This window comes from Rhinatrema bivittatum, chromosome 4 (genome assembly GCF_901001135.1).
Source record: "Rhinatrema bivittatum chromosome 4, aRhiBiv1.1, whole genome shotgun sequence".
Taxonomy (NCBI): domain Eukaryota; kingdom Metazoa; phylum Chordata; class Amphibia; order Gymnophiona; family Rhinatrematidae; genus Rhinatrema; species Rhinatrema bivittatum.
The window spans coordinates 23,014,988-23,036,565 of NC_042618.1; the positions used below are offsets into that span (position 1 = coordinate 23,014,988).

At 40.8% G+C, this 21,578-nt stretch overlaps 1 protein-coding gene across 6 annotated transcripts in view; it reads right to left on the reverse strand.

Moving 5' to 3' along the window:
- Positions 1–21,578, reverse strand: part of BTBD7 (BTB domain containing 7) — a 235,697-nt gene that overhangs the window by 143,445 nt on the left and 70,674 nt on the right. For 5 of the 6 annotated variants that reach the window (XM_029597853.1, XM_029597852.1, XM_029597851.1 and 2 more), the window contains one exon: positions 3,082–3,266. In XM_029597853.1, coding sequence (XP_029453713.1) covers positions 3,082–3,163 — 82 coding nt within the window. In that variant the 5' untranslated portion in view covers positions 3,164–3,266. Of the gene's footprint in view, positions 1–3,081; positions 3,267–9,655; positions 9,739–21,578 lie in introns of all 6 variants that reach the window. The other variant, XM_029597849.1, reaches the window with a different exon arrangement.

Sequence of the window (21,578 nt, forward strand, 5' to 3'; positions counted from 1 at the left end):
ACATCACTCCAGATTTTCCCAGAAATTTTTGGAGAAAATCAATCTGGGTGAAATAAAAGTAAATGTAATTTCACCTTTGGAGGAAAAAATGGTACACTGACTATAAAATTAAAGACAATTTACATAAACTGCAGATACTTGAATCCATTTCTTATGCAAATTATGCAGAAAACATTCAAATGCTAGACTAAATAGGTCAGATATTAGTGCCTTCTACTTCTATTAAAGCTGCAGTATAACTCATATTTGCTACAAAAATCTGCAGCACGCACAAGCTTAACTAAATTTTACCATTGAGATGATTGAAAAATTACAGTTCATTTTGAAAGAGAATCTATACAAACACCCAACACAATCCTTGTTGCTGCCTTCACCTCTCAAATTTGTAAAACCATCTCTTCCCACAATAGGAGGATTATGAAGTGCTACTCAAATGGTGGACGATATGGGGTGGGTGGAGAGGGGGCATACTTAGATCAAAAAGTGGAGAAACTGCTGGCCATTCTTTACATTCAGAGTGCTGGACTATGAAATGTTGAGGATGAATTTAAATATGAAATAGTCCATTGCAAAACCTTCCAATTGAAGCTACTACCTTTTCCCAAACCAATATTTTTATTTTTTTTGTCTTGAAGTCGGAGGTAGTAAATTCTGACTGGCAATTTCTGTATTCTTCTGGTAAAATTGATCCTGTATTGTTCAGGGCCCATCTCTCTCAGTAGTTGGTAGCCTTATCAAGGCTTGGAATTCCAATCTTAGTAGGGCTTTAGATGCAGTTTCTCCTTTATGAAAAAAGACCAAATCACACTCTTGGAAAGTGGGTTAGTTCTCTGAAGAGTTACATATTCTTAGTTCTGTGCAGTGAGTTGAAAGATGCCAGTCACAAACTGTCCAAAACAGAAAAACATGAGGACTGCTGCTAGGGCTTGGCAATAAAAGGGAAAGTATTGGGTGTCATTCCCTGGAGATGAGTAGAATAGAAAAGGCTAATGTATGCACCCATCCCCCAACCACAAGAATCTCAGGATGACCACAACTAAAAATGCATAGCATTACAACCATACCACTTTTCTCAACACAAAAGTCCTTAGGTATGGCATTTGCAGAGACATGGATGGGTAGGGAAAAGAGTTGGAAATGTAACTAGACCTGGTAATGTCCTCTGACGTGGGATAAGGGTTAATCCCATTCATGAAAAGAAAAAAAAAAGATAGGATTGCAAACTAACAGCTTCAAAGGAGAAATATACAGCTGACAAGATATATTGGACTTGTGGCAAATAGAGAAATCTAGTGAAAGACTAAGCAGTGAAATGCATTAAAAAAGTGGACCAGACAGGTGTATGTGAAGAGGGGCCTGCTGTGCAAAAGGCTTTAGCTAACAGGAGCCGCAGGCCCAGCAGTAAGGTGAGGAGGGAGGGAGACTGTTGGGAGTATGGAGAGAGGAAGGAGAGAAACTCCTCCCCTTCCTGGAACTTCCTTGCCATTGCCTCCCATCCTGAGCCAATTTTTTTTTTGTCACAATCTGCCCTCGCCTGTCCCTCTAATTTTGCTGTTCATTTATTCAGCCTCCACCTCTTCCTCCCACCTCATGATACCCTTCTACTGACTATTGCAAAAAGAAGCAGCTCAGTTGCTGTCTCTATTGATACAAAAGCTACCATATCCAGTGGAGAGGAAATGCAGCAATCAGTGCTAAGCAGAAATGGCTAGCTGCCTGCCACCCCTCCTCCCAGAAACTGAAGGACAGCTTTATGTACCTCTCTCTTCCATTTTTATGCTTTCCAATATATAGAAATTTGGAAAGAATTATGTAAAAGGTATCAAAATCCATCTGCATGCACAACAGCTCTCCAAAAAAGGGATAGAAATCCACTAAATTTGGGCTGCAGAAATAAAATGTGAATTATTTTGAAGTTTGAAAACAAGAAACATCAGATCAATATTTTCAGAGAACATTCTCCAAAAAAAAAAAGTCCTCATTGCTTTCTATAAGAAACTGTTAGAAGTTGTTCTGGTAAAATGCTGATCAGTGCTCTTCTCTAAAAGACAAGCCCCCCTCCAACCCTACCATTACTTTGCCACAGAGCACCACTGGCAGAGAAAAGGAAAATAACTGAAGTAGATGGCATAAAAGGCTGCTTCCAAAGTAAACCCTCTTCATACAAACTCCTCCCACCTGCAGGCCCTCCCATCTCCACATCCCAATACACCCACCCATGCCAGAGAAAATAAATTCAGCTTCTCAATTCAAGCCACACCCTCACCTACACAAAAGCATCCATACCCCCCCCCAAAGGAACACCCTACAACTCCTCAGACAAACTGTCACATATTACCTTCCCAAACAAAATATTACCTTTCACTTATATTCACATCCATTCCCAGACACCCCTTTCCCTGAATATGATATATATGACAGTGAAGGCCATTTAAAACTGTTTAGAACTGCTGACCTCCTGAAGCTTTGCGGCAAAATGCCTGAAAATGTTCCAGCTGTTGACATTCTGTAAGTCACTCAGAGTCCATTCAGCCCAGGCAGGCCAAAGACACGCAGAGGCCTCTGGGAATTTCCTTCTCCATTTTGGTCTTCTGTTCAGGCATACTTCTCAGTTGGCATAGCCCTCCTGAATCCACAGAAAAGATGCATACTACACTGTAGGACTGTTAAAATCAAGTCTCTACAGGAAGGCAGGTAACTGCTGTGAACCCCCTGCTGGCACACCAGGAGCTTTCAACTTCAAAGGGCATCTTCCATTTCAGTCCTTGGTTTAGTAAGGGGCCTCAAATCTCAAGCCAACATCATGGGTTAAGGAAGGGGGGGGGGGAGGGGGGTTGGGGCAGAATGTGGGAAATACGAGAAAACCGGGCAGTGGAAATAGTTTTATGTACATATCAACTTCTGCCTAGAAGAATCAGACTACTCAATGTACATTATAAAAAAAAAAAAAGGGCAGGTATTTAGAGGAATCCACTTTAGATTTACTGATCTCTTACTTCTAAGAACATTTTTTTTTTAGTAGATTTGGCCTTCTTTAATGCTTGAAAGCACAAGTCATTCAGAAAAAAGTGAACACATTACCTATAAACGTTTGCTGAGTCTGCAAGTTTCCCCCTACCCTTGGGGAGCATGAATGTGGGTAGTTAGATGCATTAGCACCCATGTTTTCAATCACTCCGGCATTCCGCCTGCAGGATCTTCAGTATGTAACTGCCATACTTCATTTCGCACCTTCAAACCTTGATCCACACTCCACATATGCATTTCTGAAAATTAAACATATATAATTAATGAAAAATACAGTACTTTCTATTTAATTACTTATAACATTTTTATTCTACAAAACAGAAAATGAAAGGAACATTTTTTTTTTTTTAAATTAAATAAAAACTAATTTCTAAAATGCTTCCAATGCTATGAAATTTCAAGATGGGCAAAAAATAATGTAAGGAGAAGCTCCAAAGCAGAGCTGAACATCTCCCTGTGCCTGCTTGAATATTTTTTTTACATCATACAAAAAATACATAGCTGGCCAAATATCTTCAGATATATATGCAACTATTTACACAGCTCAGAAATTTTGTAGAACAACATTTTAAATGGGTATCTTAATCTCAGCATTAAATTTAAAGTAGGAAATGTCACTGTAGCTGACTAGAAATGGTAGCTATTATGTTGCACTGCTTTCCTGAAGAAGCAAGTCACATCAAAGTAGCAAAATACTTTAAAAAACATTTCCAGGAGAATTATTTGCTGCATATTTATGACTCACTTTTTCCTCCCCAAATGGTAAATTTTTAAAAATCACCTGCTATAGGTATACTGATATGGAGAGCAGAAACACCATATGGGTTATCCAGTCTGCCCATCTACCCAACTAATTTAGCTTTATAATTCCCATCAATCCCTCAGGGATCCCTTGTGTTTATACCATGCTTTTTAAAATTCAGATACTATTTTTGTTTTCATCATCTCCACTGGGAGACTGTTGCATGCAACCACTATCCTCTCTGTAAAGAAATATTTCCTAAGATTACTCCTGAGTCTAACCCCTTTCACTCTTATCCCAAGACCCCCTCCTTCCTCTTAAAAGAGGATCGCCTGGAAACCTTGAATGTATTTAAATGTCACTATCATATATCCCCTCTCTCGCCTTTCCTCCAGGATACACATTTTTAGTTCTTTAAGTTTATCCCCACATGCTTTAGAACAAAGACCACTGACCATTTTAGTAGCCTCCCTTCAGACCGACTCCAAACTGTTTAATCCTTTTGAAGGTGCAGCCTCCAGCTCTGTACACAGTATTCCAGGTGAGGTCTCACCAGGGATCTATACAGGGGCAATATCACCTCCCTTTTTCTTCTGAACATTCCTCTCCCTATACTGCCAAGCATCTTTCTGGCTTTTGCTATCACTTTATCCACCTGTTTGGCCACCTTAAGATTATCTGATACAATCATCCCCAGATTCTGCTCTTTTGTGCTTATAAGGATTTCAACACTAATACTGTACCTCTCCCATGGGATTTTGCATCCTAAACGCATTACTATGCATTTTTAGCACTACATTTTAGTTGCCAGACCCTAGATCATTCCTCAAGCTTCATTACATCCCCTTATTTTCCACATTTTTCTGGCTGTCTACCCTGTTGCAGATTTTGGTATCTTTGGCAAGACAAGCCTCTCCTAAAAATCCTTCCACAATGTTGCTCACGAACTATTGAAAAGAACCAGTCCAATGACTGATCCCTTAGGCACACCATTAGTAAGACCCACCTCCTTGGAGTGTACACCATTTACCTCTACCCTTTATTGCCTCCCACTCAACAATTTCTAATCCAGTCCATTCACTCAAGGGCCCAAACCAAGGGTGTCAATTTATTTATAAGTCACCTATGTGAAACCACGTTGAAGGCCTTACTGAAATCTAAGTAGACTACATCTAGTGTTCTCCCTTGATTCAATTCTCTGGTCACCCAATTAAAACGTTGATCAGATTCGTCTGACAAGATCTACCTCTGGTAAAAACTATGCTGCCTCCGTTATTGCAATCCATTGGATTTCAGAAACTGTGCTATCCTCTTTTAGCAGTGATTCCATTACTTTGCTCACCAGAGAGGTCAGACTAACCAGCCTGTTTCTAGATTCTCCTTACTTCCACTTTTCTGAATTGGAACCACATCCACCCAGCTCCAGTCCCTTTGAAACTACTTTAGACTCTATACTGTCAATTCAATTGTAATGTAAACCAAAATGATTAGTAACTCTGTTACCAGAACTTCGGTATATAAAACTGTTAAATAATAAATAAAATAAATAAAGAAGCATTGAAAAAGTCAGCCAGTGGAGCTGCCAGAACTTCTCTAAGTTTCCTTAGTATCCTCAGATGTATCTCATCCAGCCCCATTGCCTTATCCAAGTTTAATTAGCTCCTCACATATACACTTTTTTTGAAAATCGATTAAAGTTTACCTCAATTCCAATCTTGTGTGCGCTCATTTTATGTGCTGTTTCTAGCCTTTCTACAGTGAACATAGATTAGAAATATTTAAGCAATTTCACTTTTTCCTCAGTCTCTACATATTCTTTCCCTTCAGCTCTAGGTCTCACAATGCCACTTTTGCACTTCCTTCGATCACTAACATATCTTTAAAAAAAAAAAAAAAAAAAGAAAGGTCCTGTCCCCGCACCATTTTACAATATTTGCTATTTTTTCCTCCATTTTAATTTCTGCAATCCTGATTACTTTCCCAGCTTCTATTAGCTTTTCCAGATATTGTCAACTGCCTTATGTGATTCTCTTGTAGTTTAGAAATGCTAACCTTTTTAGCTGCCTCTTTAGAAAGCCACAGCAGCCTTTTCCCTTCCTTTATTTACTTTCGTAACAAAAGGTTTAGCTGCCCTTATATCACTTTTTAATTTTGTCTACTGCTCTTCTGTTTCCCTTACATTTTTATTGGGGTACTCCCCCATTACAACAAAGTTAGTTTTTCTGAATTCTAGAACACTTGCCTTTGAATGAACCTTCATTTCCTGAACACTAATATAGAACCATATCATCTGGTTATCACTGGCTCACAGATTATCAGCGATATTGTCCACACTGGCAATCACCCCCATCTCATGTGGTTTCTAACAGTAGTTGACAGAACAGTTCTTCCTGCAGAGAACAGTACTTCCTTCTAGAAGATTCTGCAGTTGGGATGTCCCAATCAACATCTGGCAGACTGAAATCCTCTAGCAATAGCACCTCCCCTTTCCTAGTAATTTTGTGAATAGCTCCATTAAATCTCTATCCATTTCTTTTGTCATGGAGGTCTTGTATATTATACCAATATACACAGATGTTTTATTCTTTTTCCAAATTAATCCACAGTATTTCTTACCTTGTAATGCTTGCAATTCTGTGGTATATATATATATATATCTATATATCTATATCTATACATCTATCTATATATCTATATATCTATATATATATATATATATATATATATATATCCCATGGTCGGACCACTTTCTCCTTCAATGCATGACCCAAACCAATGTCACCAATAAGAATGAAACCAGCAAAACACTCTCATTCAAGTACAGACCACCTTTCTCACCCGACCTACTCCAACACTAGCTGGAAAAACAAATGTCAAACATAGATCTCGACAATATAAACAATGCCACCCAATCATGGCATCATGAAACGGCCAACACCATAAACCCGGAAAGAACCAAACTAATCAAATCAAAAAGACAAAACCGCAATCCCTGGTTCAATTCCCAACTCAAGGAGACCAAATCCACCCTAAGACGAAAAGAAAAAGACTGGTGAAAAAACAAATGTCAACTAACTCTTGAAAGATACTGTACCCACCTTGCCTTCTATAAAAGCTTGATAAACAAATCAAAGAATACTGCAGTAAAATCTTAAATTCCTCAAATAACTCGAAATCCCTCTTCAACATAGTAAACAACCTAATTGCGGCGGACAATAACTCTCTCCCTAAAAAAACCTAAGCCAAGATCTTGCATTGTTCTTCAAAAACAAAATCAGCAAAATATCTGAAAAAATAATTAAGACCACAAACAACAACTCAACTGAAATACAAAGACATCACACCCTGGGCCAATTTTGAACCTATATCAATCACTGAAACGGAGAAGCTAATCAAGTCATTAAACCCAGCCCGTCACAATCTTGACACCATACCAACGCATTCACTAAAAGAAATCTCCCAAACCATCTCGCCAACCATCTCAGCAATTATAAACAAATCATTAGAAGGAGAACTACCGGACAAACTAAAAATAGCTACCATAAAACCCATCCTAAAAAAGAAGAACCTCTACCCTAGCGACCTAAGCAACTACCGCCCTATAATCAAACCTCTCGTTCCTTGCCAAGCTAACCAAAAGGCCGCTCCTCAAACAACTGAACGATCATCTAGATACAAACAACATCTTATACCCCACCCAACACAGCTTCAGAAAAAATCACAGCACCAAAACCTTACTCATCAACCTATCAAACACCATCCTAAGAGGATTTGACAACGGACAACGATACATCCTCATCCTTCTTGATCTATCGGCCGCTTTCGACACAGTCAAACACAAAGGCTTAATCTCCAGACTGTCTGAAATCGATCTAACAGGGAAAACCCTAGACTGGTTCACATCTTTCCTCCAAAACAGAACATACAAGGTAAATTTCAAACAACCACAACTCCGAAGCCATCCCACTTGAAACCGGAGTCCCCCAAGGCTCCTCTCTATCAGCAATCCTTTTCAACATTTATTTATTACCTCTTTGCCAACTCCTATCCAGTCTCAGTGTCACCTACTTCCTGTACGCCAATGACATACAGCTTCTCATCCCAGTCACAAACACCATTGAGAATGCACTACAACTTGCAGCCACAACCATTAACAAAATTAAACTCCTATTAAACCAACTGAAACTATGCATCAACACAGACAAAACTGAATGTATCCTGATTGAAAGAATTAACACCGGAGATCATCAGAACCACTCCATTTTCATAGACAACAACCCCATTAAACTAAAAGAAAACGTCAAAGACCTGGGAATATGGCTTGACCCACAGCTCAACCTTAAAAAGCACATCTCCATGAAAATAAAAGAAGGATTCCACAAGCTATCAATTCTCAAGCACTTCAAACCATTGCTAAACCAAACAGACTTCAGAACCATCCTACAATCCTTGATTTTCTCAAGCATCGACTACTGCAACTCGCTCATGATAGGTCTCACCAAATCAACCCTCCACCCTCTACAAATACTACAAAACGCCACAGCGCGAATCCTCACTGGTCACAAAAGAAATGACCACATCTCCCCTGTCTTAAAAGAGCTACACTGGCTCTGGTAGAAAAAAGAATCGAATACAAAACACTAGCAATCATCCACAACTCAACTCACCACAATGACGACAGCATTAACACCCTAATCAAAACACACCACTCAACGCAACACCAGAACAACAAACAAAGCTCATCTACAGATCCCCATCAGTAACCACAGCCAAACTTGCCACAACCAGGAAAAGAGCATTCTCAATAGCCGGACCTCATCTATGGAACACCCTACCAACCTAAGACTCGAAAGCAATACCATATCGTTCAAGAAACTGCTCAAAACATGGCTCTTCAAACAAGCCTACAAGGATGGGATAGGCTAAACCAACCATTGCACAGCACACACTCCCTTAACCATCACCATAACCCCCTCTCCTCATTGATCAAGCTCCCCAACTTCTCCCATCTATTTATACGATAACTCCAACTTATGACCCCTCTCCAGTAATATGTCTCAAGCCACCACCTTTGTCATGTTTGAATAACTGTTCTCATTCATAACTGTTTTCTTTCGTTAACCTGATGTTTTTGGAATGTAAACTCTTGTTACAGTTATCTTTTGATTTTAATGTATACTGTTATTACAGCTGTCTTCTGATTTGAATGTACAATGTTGTTACAAATGTAAACCGGAGTGAAGGCCAACACCAATACTTCAGTATATAAAAACTTACAAATAAAATAAAAAATATATATATTCTGCAGTTGGGATGTCATGCCACCTCCCCTCCTTCCTACCCAATCCTTCCTGAATAGACTGTAGCCTGTATTTCAATGTACCACATCTCAGAGATAACCACTACATCCAAGTCAATTGCCTCTAGATCCAGGACAATTTCCCATACTATGAGTTTTAGTGTATATAGCTTTCAGCTGTTGCCCTTTTCCCCAATTTTATATAAGTATTCAAAGTTTTACTTACTTTAGGGTAAGATTTAAGTGCATATAATCTAGAACAGTGATGGCAAACTCCAGTCCTCAAGTGCCACAAACAGGCCAGGTTTTCAGGATGTCCATAATGAATATGCATGAGATAGATTTGCATACAATGGAAGCACATTCATTGTAGATATCCTGAAAACCTGACCTGTTTATGGTACTTGAGGACTGAGTTCACCAGGACAAAAAAAAAACTTAAAATTACTTTACTAAATAACAAAACAGCTTTCCACTTTAGAAAGGGGTTCTAGTGCTATATTTTTCTACTATATACCATGGGAGAAAATGTTAGCCTACTACTCAGCAAATTTCTAGCTGGTTAGATTGAAATAGTCCTTTAATACCTTACATCCTTATTAGTAATTAAACCCCCATGCCATCCGTACAAGTCAGGTTTGTCGTCGACTTAAGATTGGGACAATTGCACCTGTAAGACAAACCACATGGCAATGATGGGCTTCACAAGGTTAAGTGTGCCAGACTAATGTTTGTGCTTAATACCAGAAACCTAAAACATACATATTTCTTTTAATGCAAACCACTATAACATCTTGCTTCTTTTTGCTGCCTATTTACAATCAACGCCACCAGCATAATCAAGTCTAGCTGATGAATGGAAACTAAATTGTAATGATAAACCCACTAAACAAATGTTTAGCAATCAAATATGATCCTTTTTTTTTTTTTTTTTGTAACTTGGCATCTATATTGCCACAAACTTCAAAGCAAAGGAAATCTCTATGCATACACAATCTTGTATCTTTGTCCTCACGTTTCTTTCAAACTATTTTCCTGATTTAATATGCAGTTAAAAAGCCACCCACAGTGCTATAAACCAGATCTGCAGAATATGGTAAACACTAATTTACACATGTTTCTGCAATGCCAGTGAATGCTGACAGGGGATTATAGCCACTGAAAAAAAACAGAATAAAAACAAAAACATAGGAAGACCTTAAATCTATTCTATCTTGGCATCTTTGCAGAGCCACAAAGTTAATTTTTACTCAACTAGGTTACTACACAATTTTTAGAATGTTTTATATTTTGGACACAGTCACCCTGGGGAAAAAAAAAGTCTTACATGAATGAATACCAGTTTTGTAACAATAATTACATTGCTTTACCCTTACTATAATTCATGCTTTATAAATCAGGTTTCAATGAAAGAAGAATTGCATACCTGTAACAGGTGTTCAAGGACAAGCAGGATGGCAATTCTCACAATTAGGGACTCCCTAGTTACAGACAGCCACACATGAAAAAAGGGAAACAAAATAGTGCCTATGGGCACAACAGTGTTTGTTAGCAACATGTATTTTTTCTTCTATATTTTTCTAGGAAAGTGGCAGCCTGGAATAAAAACAGGCTCTAGGAAGGATGGACATGGATTCTATATCTGATTCCGCAGGACAGACTAGGTGAGCCTATCACATCCAAACAATAGTGTGATGTGAATATGAGGACCGAACCATGTCAAAAAGTTTTGCAGATCTGCTCCATGAAGATCAATGTTAGGTGGGCTACCAGTGCTGCTGTGGCTCTGACATTGAAAGCCTTGAAATTACCCACCAGATCCAGGCTCATCTGGGCATAACATAAGGAGTGCAATCTGCTAACCAATTGGATAAAGTCTGTTAAAAGAAACAAAGAACTGGGTGGACTTTCTATGGGTTTCAGTTTGTTTCGTTTAGAAGGCCAAAGCTTTCTTGCAGTTCGAATTGTGCAGTTGTTCAATTTGGTAAACTTTGTCCTGTGAAAAACAGTGGAAGGACAACTGACTGGTTAAGATTGAATTCTGATACTACCTTAAGAGGAAACTTTGTTTAGCTTCACAGAACCACCCTATCATGATAAAACAGTGTAGGGTAGTTAAGTTAAAGCCTGGAGATCACAGACCCTGTGTGCAAAGTCACCACCACCAAATATGACCTTCCAGGTAAGGTACTTCAGGTCATAGGGACTCAAAGGGAGCTTTCATCAGTTGGGTTAGTGCCACACTGTAGTTCCAAGACACAGAATGAGGCTCGATTGGAGGCTTCAAAAGAAGCAGGCCCCATATGAATCAGATAATCAAAGGCTATTCAGAGATGGGTCAATCTTCTACATATTGGTTATAGGCATCAACTGCACAGAGTTGAACTCTTACTGAGTTGGTTTTGAGATCTGACAAATATAGAAGGTAATCAAGCAGTTTTTGTGTGGAGCAGAAAAAAAGGTTCAAAGACCTTCTGCTTACACCATAAGGCAAACCTCCAAGGACTTCCTCATGAACTCCTTTCTTGAAGTTATAAGAACATATCCTCAGAGATCCAGGGCTTGTAGTGTAACTCTCTCAACATCCAAGCTGTGAGAGCAAAGGATATGACGTTGAGATGATACAACCATCCCCAATCCTGAGCGATGACAGTTGAGGAATTCCTCAGTCTGATCAGAACCCTGTTTGGATCAAATCTGTCTGGGCCAAAAGTGGACTAAGAGGATCAAAGATCCTTTGTCTTCTCTTATTGTCAAATTCATCGCTATGAGCAGAATCTGAGGAAATGCATATAGTAGGCCTGCAACCCCAAGGGCAAAGACATCCAAGGCTAGTTTGCCCTAGCTCCTTTCCTCAAATACAGAGGGAACTTTGTGCTCCAGGGAGACAAATCTACCATAGGCGTGCTTCACCCGTGGAATATCTGACTTGCTATTCCACAATCCAGGGACTATTCATGGGGTTCCAGGACCCAACTTAATCTGACCACAAAGACATTCTCCTTGCTTTCCAGATACATGGCTCTCAGGACAAGTCCCCTGAGAGATGGCCCAGACCTATATCTGGACACAGTCTCCTGACACAGTTCTAGGAAATGTATCTGATGAAGTTTTTTCTGAGCAGACCAAAAGTCTTGCGTGCAAAGTCCTTTTATATGGGTTTCCCACCCTAGATTGGATGCTTCTATGAACAGGACAAATTTGAAAGGTATGCCTCTGGTCAGACTGGAATTGATCAGCTACCACAACAGGGAGACCCTGAGCAGATGAGTGATGTGGATGCTCTCTCAAAGATCCTGAGTGGTTTGAACTTACTGTGATCTGAAGGTCTATTGGGCTCTTTTCATACAGAAAAGTGGCAAGGGAGTAACATGCATTGTTGATGACATACAGCCCAACAGCCTTAACATTTCCCATGTCAATACCTGTTAACTCACTTGGATTCTTTCCACTGCAGATATCAATGATTTAGCCCTTTGTGTGGAAGGAAGGCTTTTGCACAAGTCATGTATAGCAGAGCTCCAATAAACTTCAATTGAGACGACTGTCTCAAGTGGGACCTTGAGTAACTGATAATGAACCATAGTAAATTCAATACTCAGATGGTTCTGCACATGGATTCTGTGGCATGTCCAAGTTACAGTGCATTCAGAATGTATTCAGACCACTTCATTTTTTCTATATTTACATTACAACCTTATTCTAAAAATATGCATTTTTTCCTGCTTCAATCTACACACAATGCCCCATGATGACAAAGCAAAAATAAGGTTTGTAGAAATTTGTGCAAGTTAATTTAAGAGAGTGAAAAATCACATTTACATAAGTATTCAGACCATTTGCTATGACAAAGTTGAGCTCAGGTGCATCCTATTTCCACTGATCATTGAGATGCTTCTCTAACTTGGAGTCCACCTGTGATAAATTCAGTTGATTGGACATGATTTGGAAAGGCACTCACCTGCTTATAATACGTCCCACAGTTGACAGTGCATGTCAGAGCAAAATCAAAGCCATGAAGTCAAAGGAATTGTGTCAAGGAACAGATCTGGGGAAGGGTATAAAACATTGCTGCAGCATTGAAAGTCCCAAAGAACACAGTGTCCTCCATCACTCAAATGGAAGAAGTTCGGAACCACCAAGACTCGTCCTAGAGCTTGCTGCCTGCCCAAACTCAGCAATTGGGGGAGAAGGGCCTTGGTCAGGGAGGTGACCAAGAACCCAATGGTCACTCTGACCGAGCTCCAGAGTTCCACTGTGGATATGGGAGAACCTTCCAGAAGTATTACCATTTCTGCAACACTCCACCAATCAGGCCTTTATGGTAGAGTGGCCAGATGGAAGCCACTTGGAGTTCTGAAAGGATTCTCAGAGCATGTCTGGTCTGATGAAACCAAGACTGAACTCTTTCGCCTGAATGAAAAGCGTCATGTCTGGGGAAAGCCAGGCACAGCTCATCACCTAGCAAATATCATCCCTATGGTGAAGCATGGTGGTGGCATCATGATGTGTGGGGATGTTTTTTAGCTGCAGGAACTGGGAGACTAGTCACCATTGAGGGAAATATTAACAGAGCAAAGTACAGAGAGATCCTTGATGAAAACCTGCTCCAGAGCGCTCTGGACCTCAGACTGGGGCGACGATTCACCTTCCTACAGGACAATGACCATAAGCACACAGCCAAGACAATGCAGGAGTGGCCTCGGCACAAGCCTGTGAATGTTCTTGAGTGGCCCCATCCACAACCCAGACTTGAACGGAAACATCTCTGGAGAGACCCGAAAATAATTGTGATCAACACTCCCCCATCCAACCTGACAGAGCTTGAGAGGATCTGCAAGAAAAGAAAGGGAGAAAATCCCCAAATCCAGGTGTGCCAAGATTGTAGCATGATACCCAAAATGACTTGAGGCTGTAATCACTGCAAAAGGTGCCTCAAAGTACTAAAGTAAAGGGTCTGAATACTTATAAAAATGTGATATACTCGTTTTTTTTAAAATTTGCACAAATTTCTACAAACCTGATTTCGCTTTGTCATTATGGGGTAGTGTGTAGATTGAGGGGGGGAAATGCACATTCATTTTAGATGATTAATGTAACAAAATGTGGAAAAAGTGAAGGGTCTGAATACTTTCTGAATGTACTGTATATGTTTTTGATCAGTCAACTGCCCAGTTAGGAGAAATGGTCACCCCCAGTTTGTGTAAATAAGCTGTCACTACAGAGGTACATTTTGTGAGGATATGAGGAGCTGATGCTAGGTCAAAAAGCAGCAGCCGAAACTGGAGGTGATTATCCTCTACCACAAATCTGGATATTTTCTGTGATCTGGAAATCTCTTTATGTGCATATAAACATCCTTGAGATCAAGGGAGTATAACCAGTCCCCCTTTTACAAAATGGAAATTAAGGTACCCAAGGAAACCATCTTCAACTTTTCTCTTTTCAGATACTTTATTAAGGCTTTAACTCTGATGTGATGGTGTCCCCCTGTTTTCTTAGGAATCAAGGAAGTACTTTGAGCAGAATTCCAACACTGTCTTGGTGGAATAGCTGCACTGCGTTGGTCTCTAAGAGGGAGGAGAACTCCAGTAATATGTTCTGATTTGGAGACTTCTCCAATCAATTTAGTCAATTTAGTGGAATGCCAACAGATATAATCTGTACACGCTTCATATTATGCTGAGGACCCAAATACTAGGCCAATGGTTTACATAAAACCTGACTGACAGGAAGATCTTCCGGCACAAGTACTAGGATCTGGGTTCTGCTGTTAGTGATTTAGTCAGAACTCCACCCCTGGCTTTGACTGAGGTGCTGGATGTGGCTTAAGGGCCCCTCTGCTTCCTTGGACAAAGGGGGGGGGGGGGGCAGGTCAGTTGGGTATGGGACTAAGAAGTTGGGAGATAAAAGCCTCTTTGGTTGGGAAAAAAGTGTCATCTCAGCTCTCACGTGGGTACCTCCTGACAGAGCAGGGCAAGTCTGAAGTGGCTGTTTAGAGTTGCTGAAGCATTGCACAGTGGTCTCTGATCTGTGCCATCATTTCCTTGACCCAATCTCCGAAGAGGTTCTCCCAACCATGGAACATCAGAGAGTCTTTCTTGGACTTCAGGTCAGAGGTCTAAGGCTCACAGTCAGACAAGTCTGAGTGCAAATCTTCAAGGTAGACACTCTTGAGACCATTTTGAAAACACAGATAGATCTGACAGTAATGGACAAAGGGTAGGGGAAGATACCTTAACCTTAAAACCCTCAAGAGGAATTAGACCTGTCCACCTTAAAACTAAGCAGAAAGAAAGAGTAAATAGGAGTTGGCTAGGGAATTGTAAAGCCAGAAGGAACAGAAAGCTCAGGGCTGCTGGGAAATGTAGTCTGGAGATCCTTGGCGAAGAAGGAGCAAGGTAGCAGCTAGGGAAAGGTATATTACTGAATGAGACACAGCTAAGGATAAATTACAGGTTGGAAGGAGAGAGAGAGAGAGAGAGAGAGGACCAGCTAGGGTGCCAAGAGGAAAGGCTTATCTGGATCCAGAAGTAGAGATGCCTACAGCCTTCGGTTAGGGCTTCTAAATCTGCAAAAGGTACAGATGAGAAGTGCTGTATGGTCCTGGGAAATTGGGCTGGCCTATAACTGACTATTAATATACCTTACTGGTGTGACTCTGGTGACTCAGGAGAGAAAATAGAAGTTTTAAGTGTAAATACTGATACGTAGAATAAGGCTGTGTTTTCTGCAAGTAGCTGGCTCTGAGAAGTGTATTCCAGAAAACTGTTAGCAGGTTATGCAGGGATCAGCCGACAATCTGTTACACTGACCACGTGTATTTCCCATACACTATTCCCTTATTCACCAGTGACTGGAGGTTATCATACTGCTTCTGAGGAAGCTGCCTGGCCACCTCACACATTTCAGCAGATCTTGCATGTATTGGACCATGGTGTGAAAGCAGTACCCAAAAAACTTCTGAAAAATGACCAAAAAATCTACTTAATACTAGAAGATAGAAAAAGATTGCAGGGTCCACGCTGAATGACTTCTGCCTGATCTGGAATAGAAATATCCCAGGAAATACAGAAGAACCATGACTGATGGGTCCGTGGAAAAAGAATGAGGGAACCCCACATGGTATATCAGTTTGCACAAAGTTCTAGAAACTTTGACATAGAGGTTCCAGGCCAGGCTTCATCAGATGTCACCCACTTGTGAGGACTGCTATTCCTGCTTGTCCTCAGAGAATTCCCCCTTAGCCAACTTTCACTTATTTTTGAAAAGTTACCTTGTGCAAATGGAAATTGTAACCAATATGGTTTAACACGGTTTCTGTATGAATACCATACTCCTATAGAAAACAGAAGCCTTATGTTGACCAGTGGCTAGATTCAGTAGTCAATTGACAGCAGAAGCACAATGGATCTCAAAGGGGTTATATGGTGGTTCTAAAATCCACCTGAAAGCAAAATTCAAAAGACCTCCAAATATTTAGTCTGTGGTGCTCTTACTTATTTATTAGAAGCCTTCACTTGGCCCACAACATTTAAGTTTTCTGACAAAGCCTGCTGCTCTAGGCATTATCACAAATAAAACTGACTCACTGTTTCCCATAGCATTCAGAATGCTATACACCTATGTAAAATCTAACAAGATAAAAGAACCTATCCACTGTTTTCAAGAACCAGTACCTTCTACTCATAAAAAAAAGAAAAAGTTCATCCTTATCAGATGTTCTCCACAGACAGCAGGACAAATAAGCAATACAAGTGGGGTGACATCAACCAATGGCAGCAAGACTAGAAAGCTCTGTGAACTCAGAATTGAGGGTTTTCAGAGTATATGCAGTTCTTCCCAGGCAGCTGCCACCGTGTGAGTCTCCTAAGTCTTTGTAGCAAGCTGACCCTCAACTTTAAGGAGAGGAGAGTGGGGGGATATGTGGTGTGATTCATCTAGCTGTTTACAGAGAATCTCTCTTACAGGTGAGCAACTTTGCTTTCTCTGTGGACAAGCATGACAGAAATCATCCACATGATTCTCAAGTTGAGGGTTGCTTGAAATTGTATATTTTGCTTTTAGGTTATTAGAGAATTCTATGCAACTTATAATGTCACATATTAGAGGGAAAAGCTGAAAGCATCAAATAAGCTCTTTAGAGCTGTCTGCCAATACTATTTTGATGTGAAGCACTTTCTGGCAGTAATGAGCAGTGAAATTATGGATGGAAGACCAAATGGTAATCTTGCATATATCTTCTGTGAAGGCAGAGCAAAGATACGCTAAGGAAGCTGATGTAGACCTGACTTGATGGGCTTTCACTTTAGTTTGAAGATGCTGTCCTGGCAAATTATAACAGTAGAATATGCAATCCAATATCCAAGTTGAAAAAAGGTTTGTTTTTTTGTTACCGAAGAACCTTGTTTGACTGGGCTGAAAGTGACAACAGTTGTGAAAATTTTCTGTAAAATGTTCTTCTAAATAGATCAATAAAGCTCTTCTGCAGTCCATTTAGAATGAGTTTCAAGGAGCATCCCCATACTCTGTTATAGTAAATTTGATTACAAAGAGTATACCAAGGTTTTGGGCCAATACAGTAAATCCCGCGGGAGAGCCGGCGCTCTGAGGCGAACGCCGCTCTCCCAACACGCGCCCAGGCCACTCTCCTGGGCACGCGATCAAGTATTTAAATGAGGGCCCGCAGTAAAAAGAGGCGCTAGGGACACTAGCGCGTCCCTAGAGCCTCCTTTTTGACAGGAGTGGTGGCTGTCAGGTTTGACAGCCGACGTTCAATTTTTCGGAAAACAGACGCCGGCATAATTGAGCGTCCGTCTTCCAACCCGCGCACAGATTTAATTTTTTTTTTTAATTGAAAATTTTTCTATTTTTGGGGCCTCCGACTTAATATCGCTATGATATTAAGTCGGAGGGTGTACAGAAAAGCAGTTTTTCTGCTTTTCTGTACACTTTCCCGGTGCCGGCAGAAATTAAAATGTATTTATTTAAAAAACATTAATATACCGACGTTCATAGGCATATCACATCGGTTTACAGATAACAGGGGAATAAATATATTGCAACTGAGAGGGAAGTAAAAAGTTACATGTAACGGGGAAAACAGAACTTGGAAGAGTTGTAGAAAAATGGTCAGGTGACCTAGGCAAGAGGATTTTAAATAGATAGAACCATAAATATCATATCGTTATTTGAGTAATTCAAGAGGGGGGGGGAAGTAGAGAAAGGAGAGATATGGTGGGGGGCCTTATTCAAGTGTAGGCTTGTTCAAACAGCCACTTCTTAAGCTTTTTTTTTTTTTTTTTTTTTTTTTTGAAGGTGGCAGTGCAGTGTTCCAAGTGGAGATAGGGTGGCATAGAGTTCCATAATGTTGGTCCTGCTCGGATAGTGCATGTTTTTTGGTAGAAATGAGCTGGGTGATATTGTGGGCGGGGGGTGGCTAAGTATCCTTTGTAGGCGGTTCTGGAGGGTCTATTGGAGTAGTGGTATTGGAGCGAGTTATTTAGCCAGGTAGTGTTTTGATTGTTTAAGGTTTTGTGGATAATTGTAAGGCTCTTATAAAGGATTCTGGATGTGATTGGTAGCCAATGGAGGTCTTTGAGGATCGGAGTGATGTGGTCTGATCTGCATGAGTTGGTTAGGATTCTTGCCGCCATGTTTTGCAGCATTTGGAGAGGTTTGATTGAAGTTGCTGGAAGGCCTAATAGAAGGGAATTGCAGTAATCGATCTTCATGAAAAGGGTTGCTTTGAGGACTGTTCGGAAGTCATTGTGGTGTAGTAGAGGTCAAAGTTTTTTTAGTACCTGCAATTAATGTGCACATTGGCTGCACATTTTACTTTCTGTATGGCGTGGGAATAACTAATAGGGCCATCAACATGCATTTGCATGTTATGGGCACTATGAGTTTCGGGGGGTTGGCCGCGCATTTTCGACGTGCTATTACCCCTTACTGTATAAGGGGTAAAAATAGCACGTCGAAAACGCGCGGCCAAATGCCTAACCTCTTTTGAACCCATCTATGTTATTGCCAACTATGTCCTCTGACCACTAAGCTTCCCTCTAAGCTGTGTGCATATACACACAGGTAGTGAACCCCACACGCATGGCAAACAGTGCGCACAAGAAATCCCAATATTATTTGCATTATAGTGCTTTGTGGTACACAAATCTGAACTAAGCTTAATTTTCTTTTGTACAAGTTACCTGCTCTTCAGTCCTATTATATTTACTCTAGTTTTGTTTTCTATACTCCATTTCCCAGTCCCTGTTCGATGTAATTTCTCAGCCTGTTTGATGTAAACTGATATGATGTAACCACTAATATCGGTAAAGAAAAGCCTATAAATAAATACATTTCTTTGATGGGGTGACTAGAGAACTGGATCAGGGAAGAGCAATCGATGTCATTTATTTGGATTTTAGTAAAGCTTTTGATACGGTCCCACACAGAAGACTCATCAACAAAATGAGAAGCTTGGGAGTCAGCTCCAAGGTGCTGGCGTGGATTACGAACTGGTTGACAGATAGAAGACAACGAGTGATGGTAAATGGAACTTACTCTGAAGAGAGAATGGTGTTAAGTGGAGAGCCATAGGGATCAGTGTTGGGACCGGTTCTGTTCAACATCTTGAGTGACATTGTGGGAAGGGATAGAAGTTAAAGTTTGTCTATTTGCGGATGATTCTTAGATCTGCAACAGAGTGGTCATGCCGGAAGGAGTACAGAGAATGAGATGGGATTTAAGGAAGCTGGAAGAGTGATTGAAGAAATGGCAGGTGGGATTCAATGCCAAGAAATGCAGAGTCATACATCTGGGGTGTGGTAATCTGAAAGAACTATATGCATTGGGGAGTGAAGGGCTGATGTGCATGGAGCAGGAGAGAGAGACCTTGGGGTGATATTGTCTAACAACCTGAAGTTGACAAAGCAGCGTGACATGGCAATAAAGAATGCTGGGCTGCATAGAGAGAGGAATATCTAGTAAGAAAAGGGAAGTGATAATCCCCTTGTACAGGTTCTTGGTGAGGCCTCACCTGGAGTACTGTGTTCAGTTCTGGAGACCGTACCTCAAAGGAGACAGAGACAGGATGGAGGTGGTCCAGAGAAGGATGACCAAAATGGTGGGTGGTGTCCATCGAATGACTTATGAGGAGAGGTTGAAGAACCTGAATTTGTATACCCTGGAGGAGAGGAAGAGCAGGGGTGATATGAAACAGACCTTCAGATACTTGAGAGGTTTTAATGATCTATGGTCATCAACAAACCTTTTCCATTGGAAACAATTTAGTAGAACTAGGGGTCATGATTTGAAATTCCAAGGAGGAAGACTTAGAACCAATGTCAGGAAATATTTCTTCACTGAGAGGGTGGTAGATGCCTGGAATGCCCTTCCGGAGGAAGTGGTGAAGACAAACTGTAAAGGATTTCAAAGGGGCATGGGATAAACACTATGGAACTCTAAAAGGCTAGAGGATGGGAATAAATAAAAAAGCTTACCCAGCATGGAGTGGCAATTACTACCCTTAAAGGAAAAATGGGGGTAACCTGCTAGGAGCAGCAGTTACTACCCTTAAGAGAAACATGGGGGTAACCTGCAAGGAGCGGCAGTTACTACCTTGGGAAGCTTGCTGGGCAGACTAGATGGACCATTTTGGTCTTTTTATTTATTTTTTATTTATTTATTTATTTATTTAAAGTTTTTATATACCGGCAATCATGAAAACATATCTTGCTGGTTTACATAGAATGGGGGTGCAATAAAATACATAGAACTTAAGAACAAAGAACTAGAACTGTGGTGACAGAAGGTACAGTTACATTTAACAAGGTGGCCAAACTTGGAGTAGGAATGCCATCATTTCTATGATATTATGTTACTATGACTCTGAAAGGTCTGAGACCTCTGAAATGTCGAGTTTCTGTAAGGCCGAAAGCATTGGGAGCCCCCTAGATTGACTCCTCCTGGGCAAGGGGTGATGTAACTTTTCTCTTATCTTCTGGTAGCTGAGGCACTGGAGATTTGCCCTATTTACTAGCCAGCTTTTCCAATTTGCTTCCGAAGAGGAGTGATCCCTTAAAGGGCATCTTTGTGAGGTTTGCCTTAGAGGTTGCATCTGCTGACCAATTTCGCAGCCATAGCTGTCTTCTGGCCGCTACCACTGAGGCAACTCCTCTGGCCGAAGTACAGACTAGGCGAGAGCCAGCTGTAGCAGGTTCCATAACCCCTCTGGAATTTGCCCCGAGTCATCCACCTCCCAAGAGACACAAGTGAGCTACCAGTGCACAACAAGAAGCAATCTGTAAGGTCATTGCTATTGCTTCAAAGGCTTAAGGATGGACTCCATCTGCTATCGTATGCATCCTTCAAGGCCTCTCCTCCTTCCACTGGGATAGTTCACTTTGAACTAGCGCAGACCAGCGCATCCACTTTAGGGAAACTAGACTTTCTCTCGCCAATGGATCCAGTGGGTATAGATCGTCTAATACTTGTCCACCTTTAAAACTCACT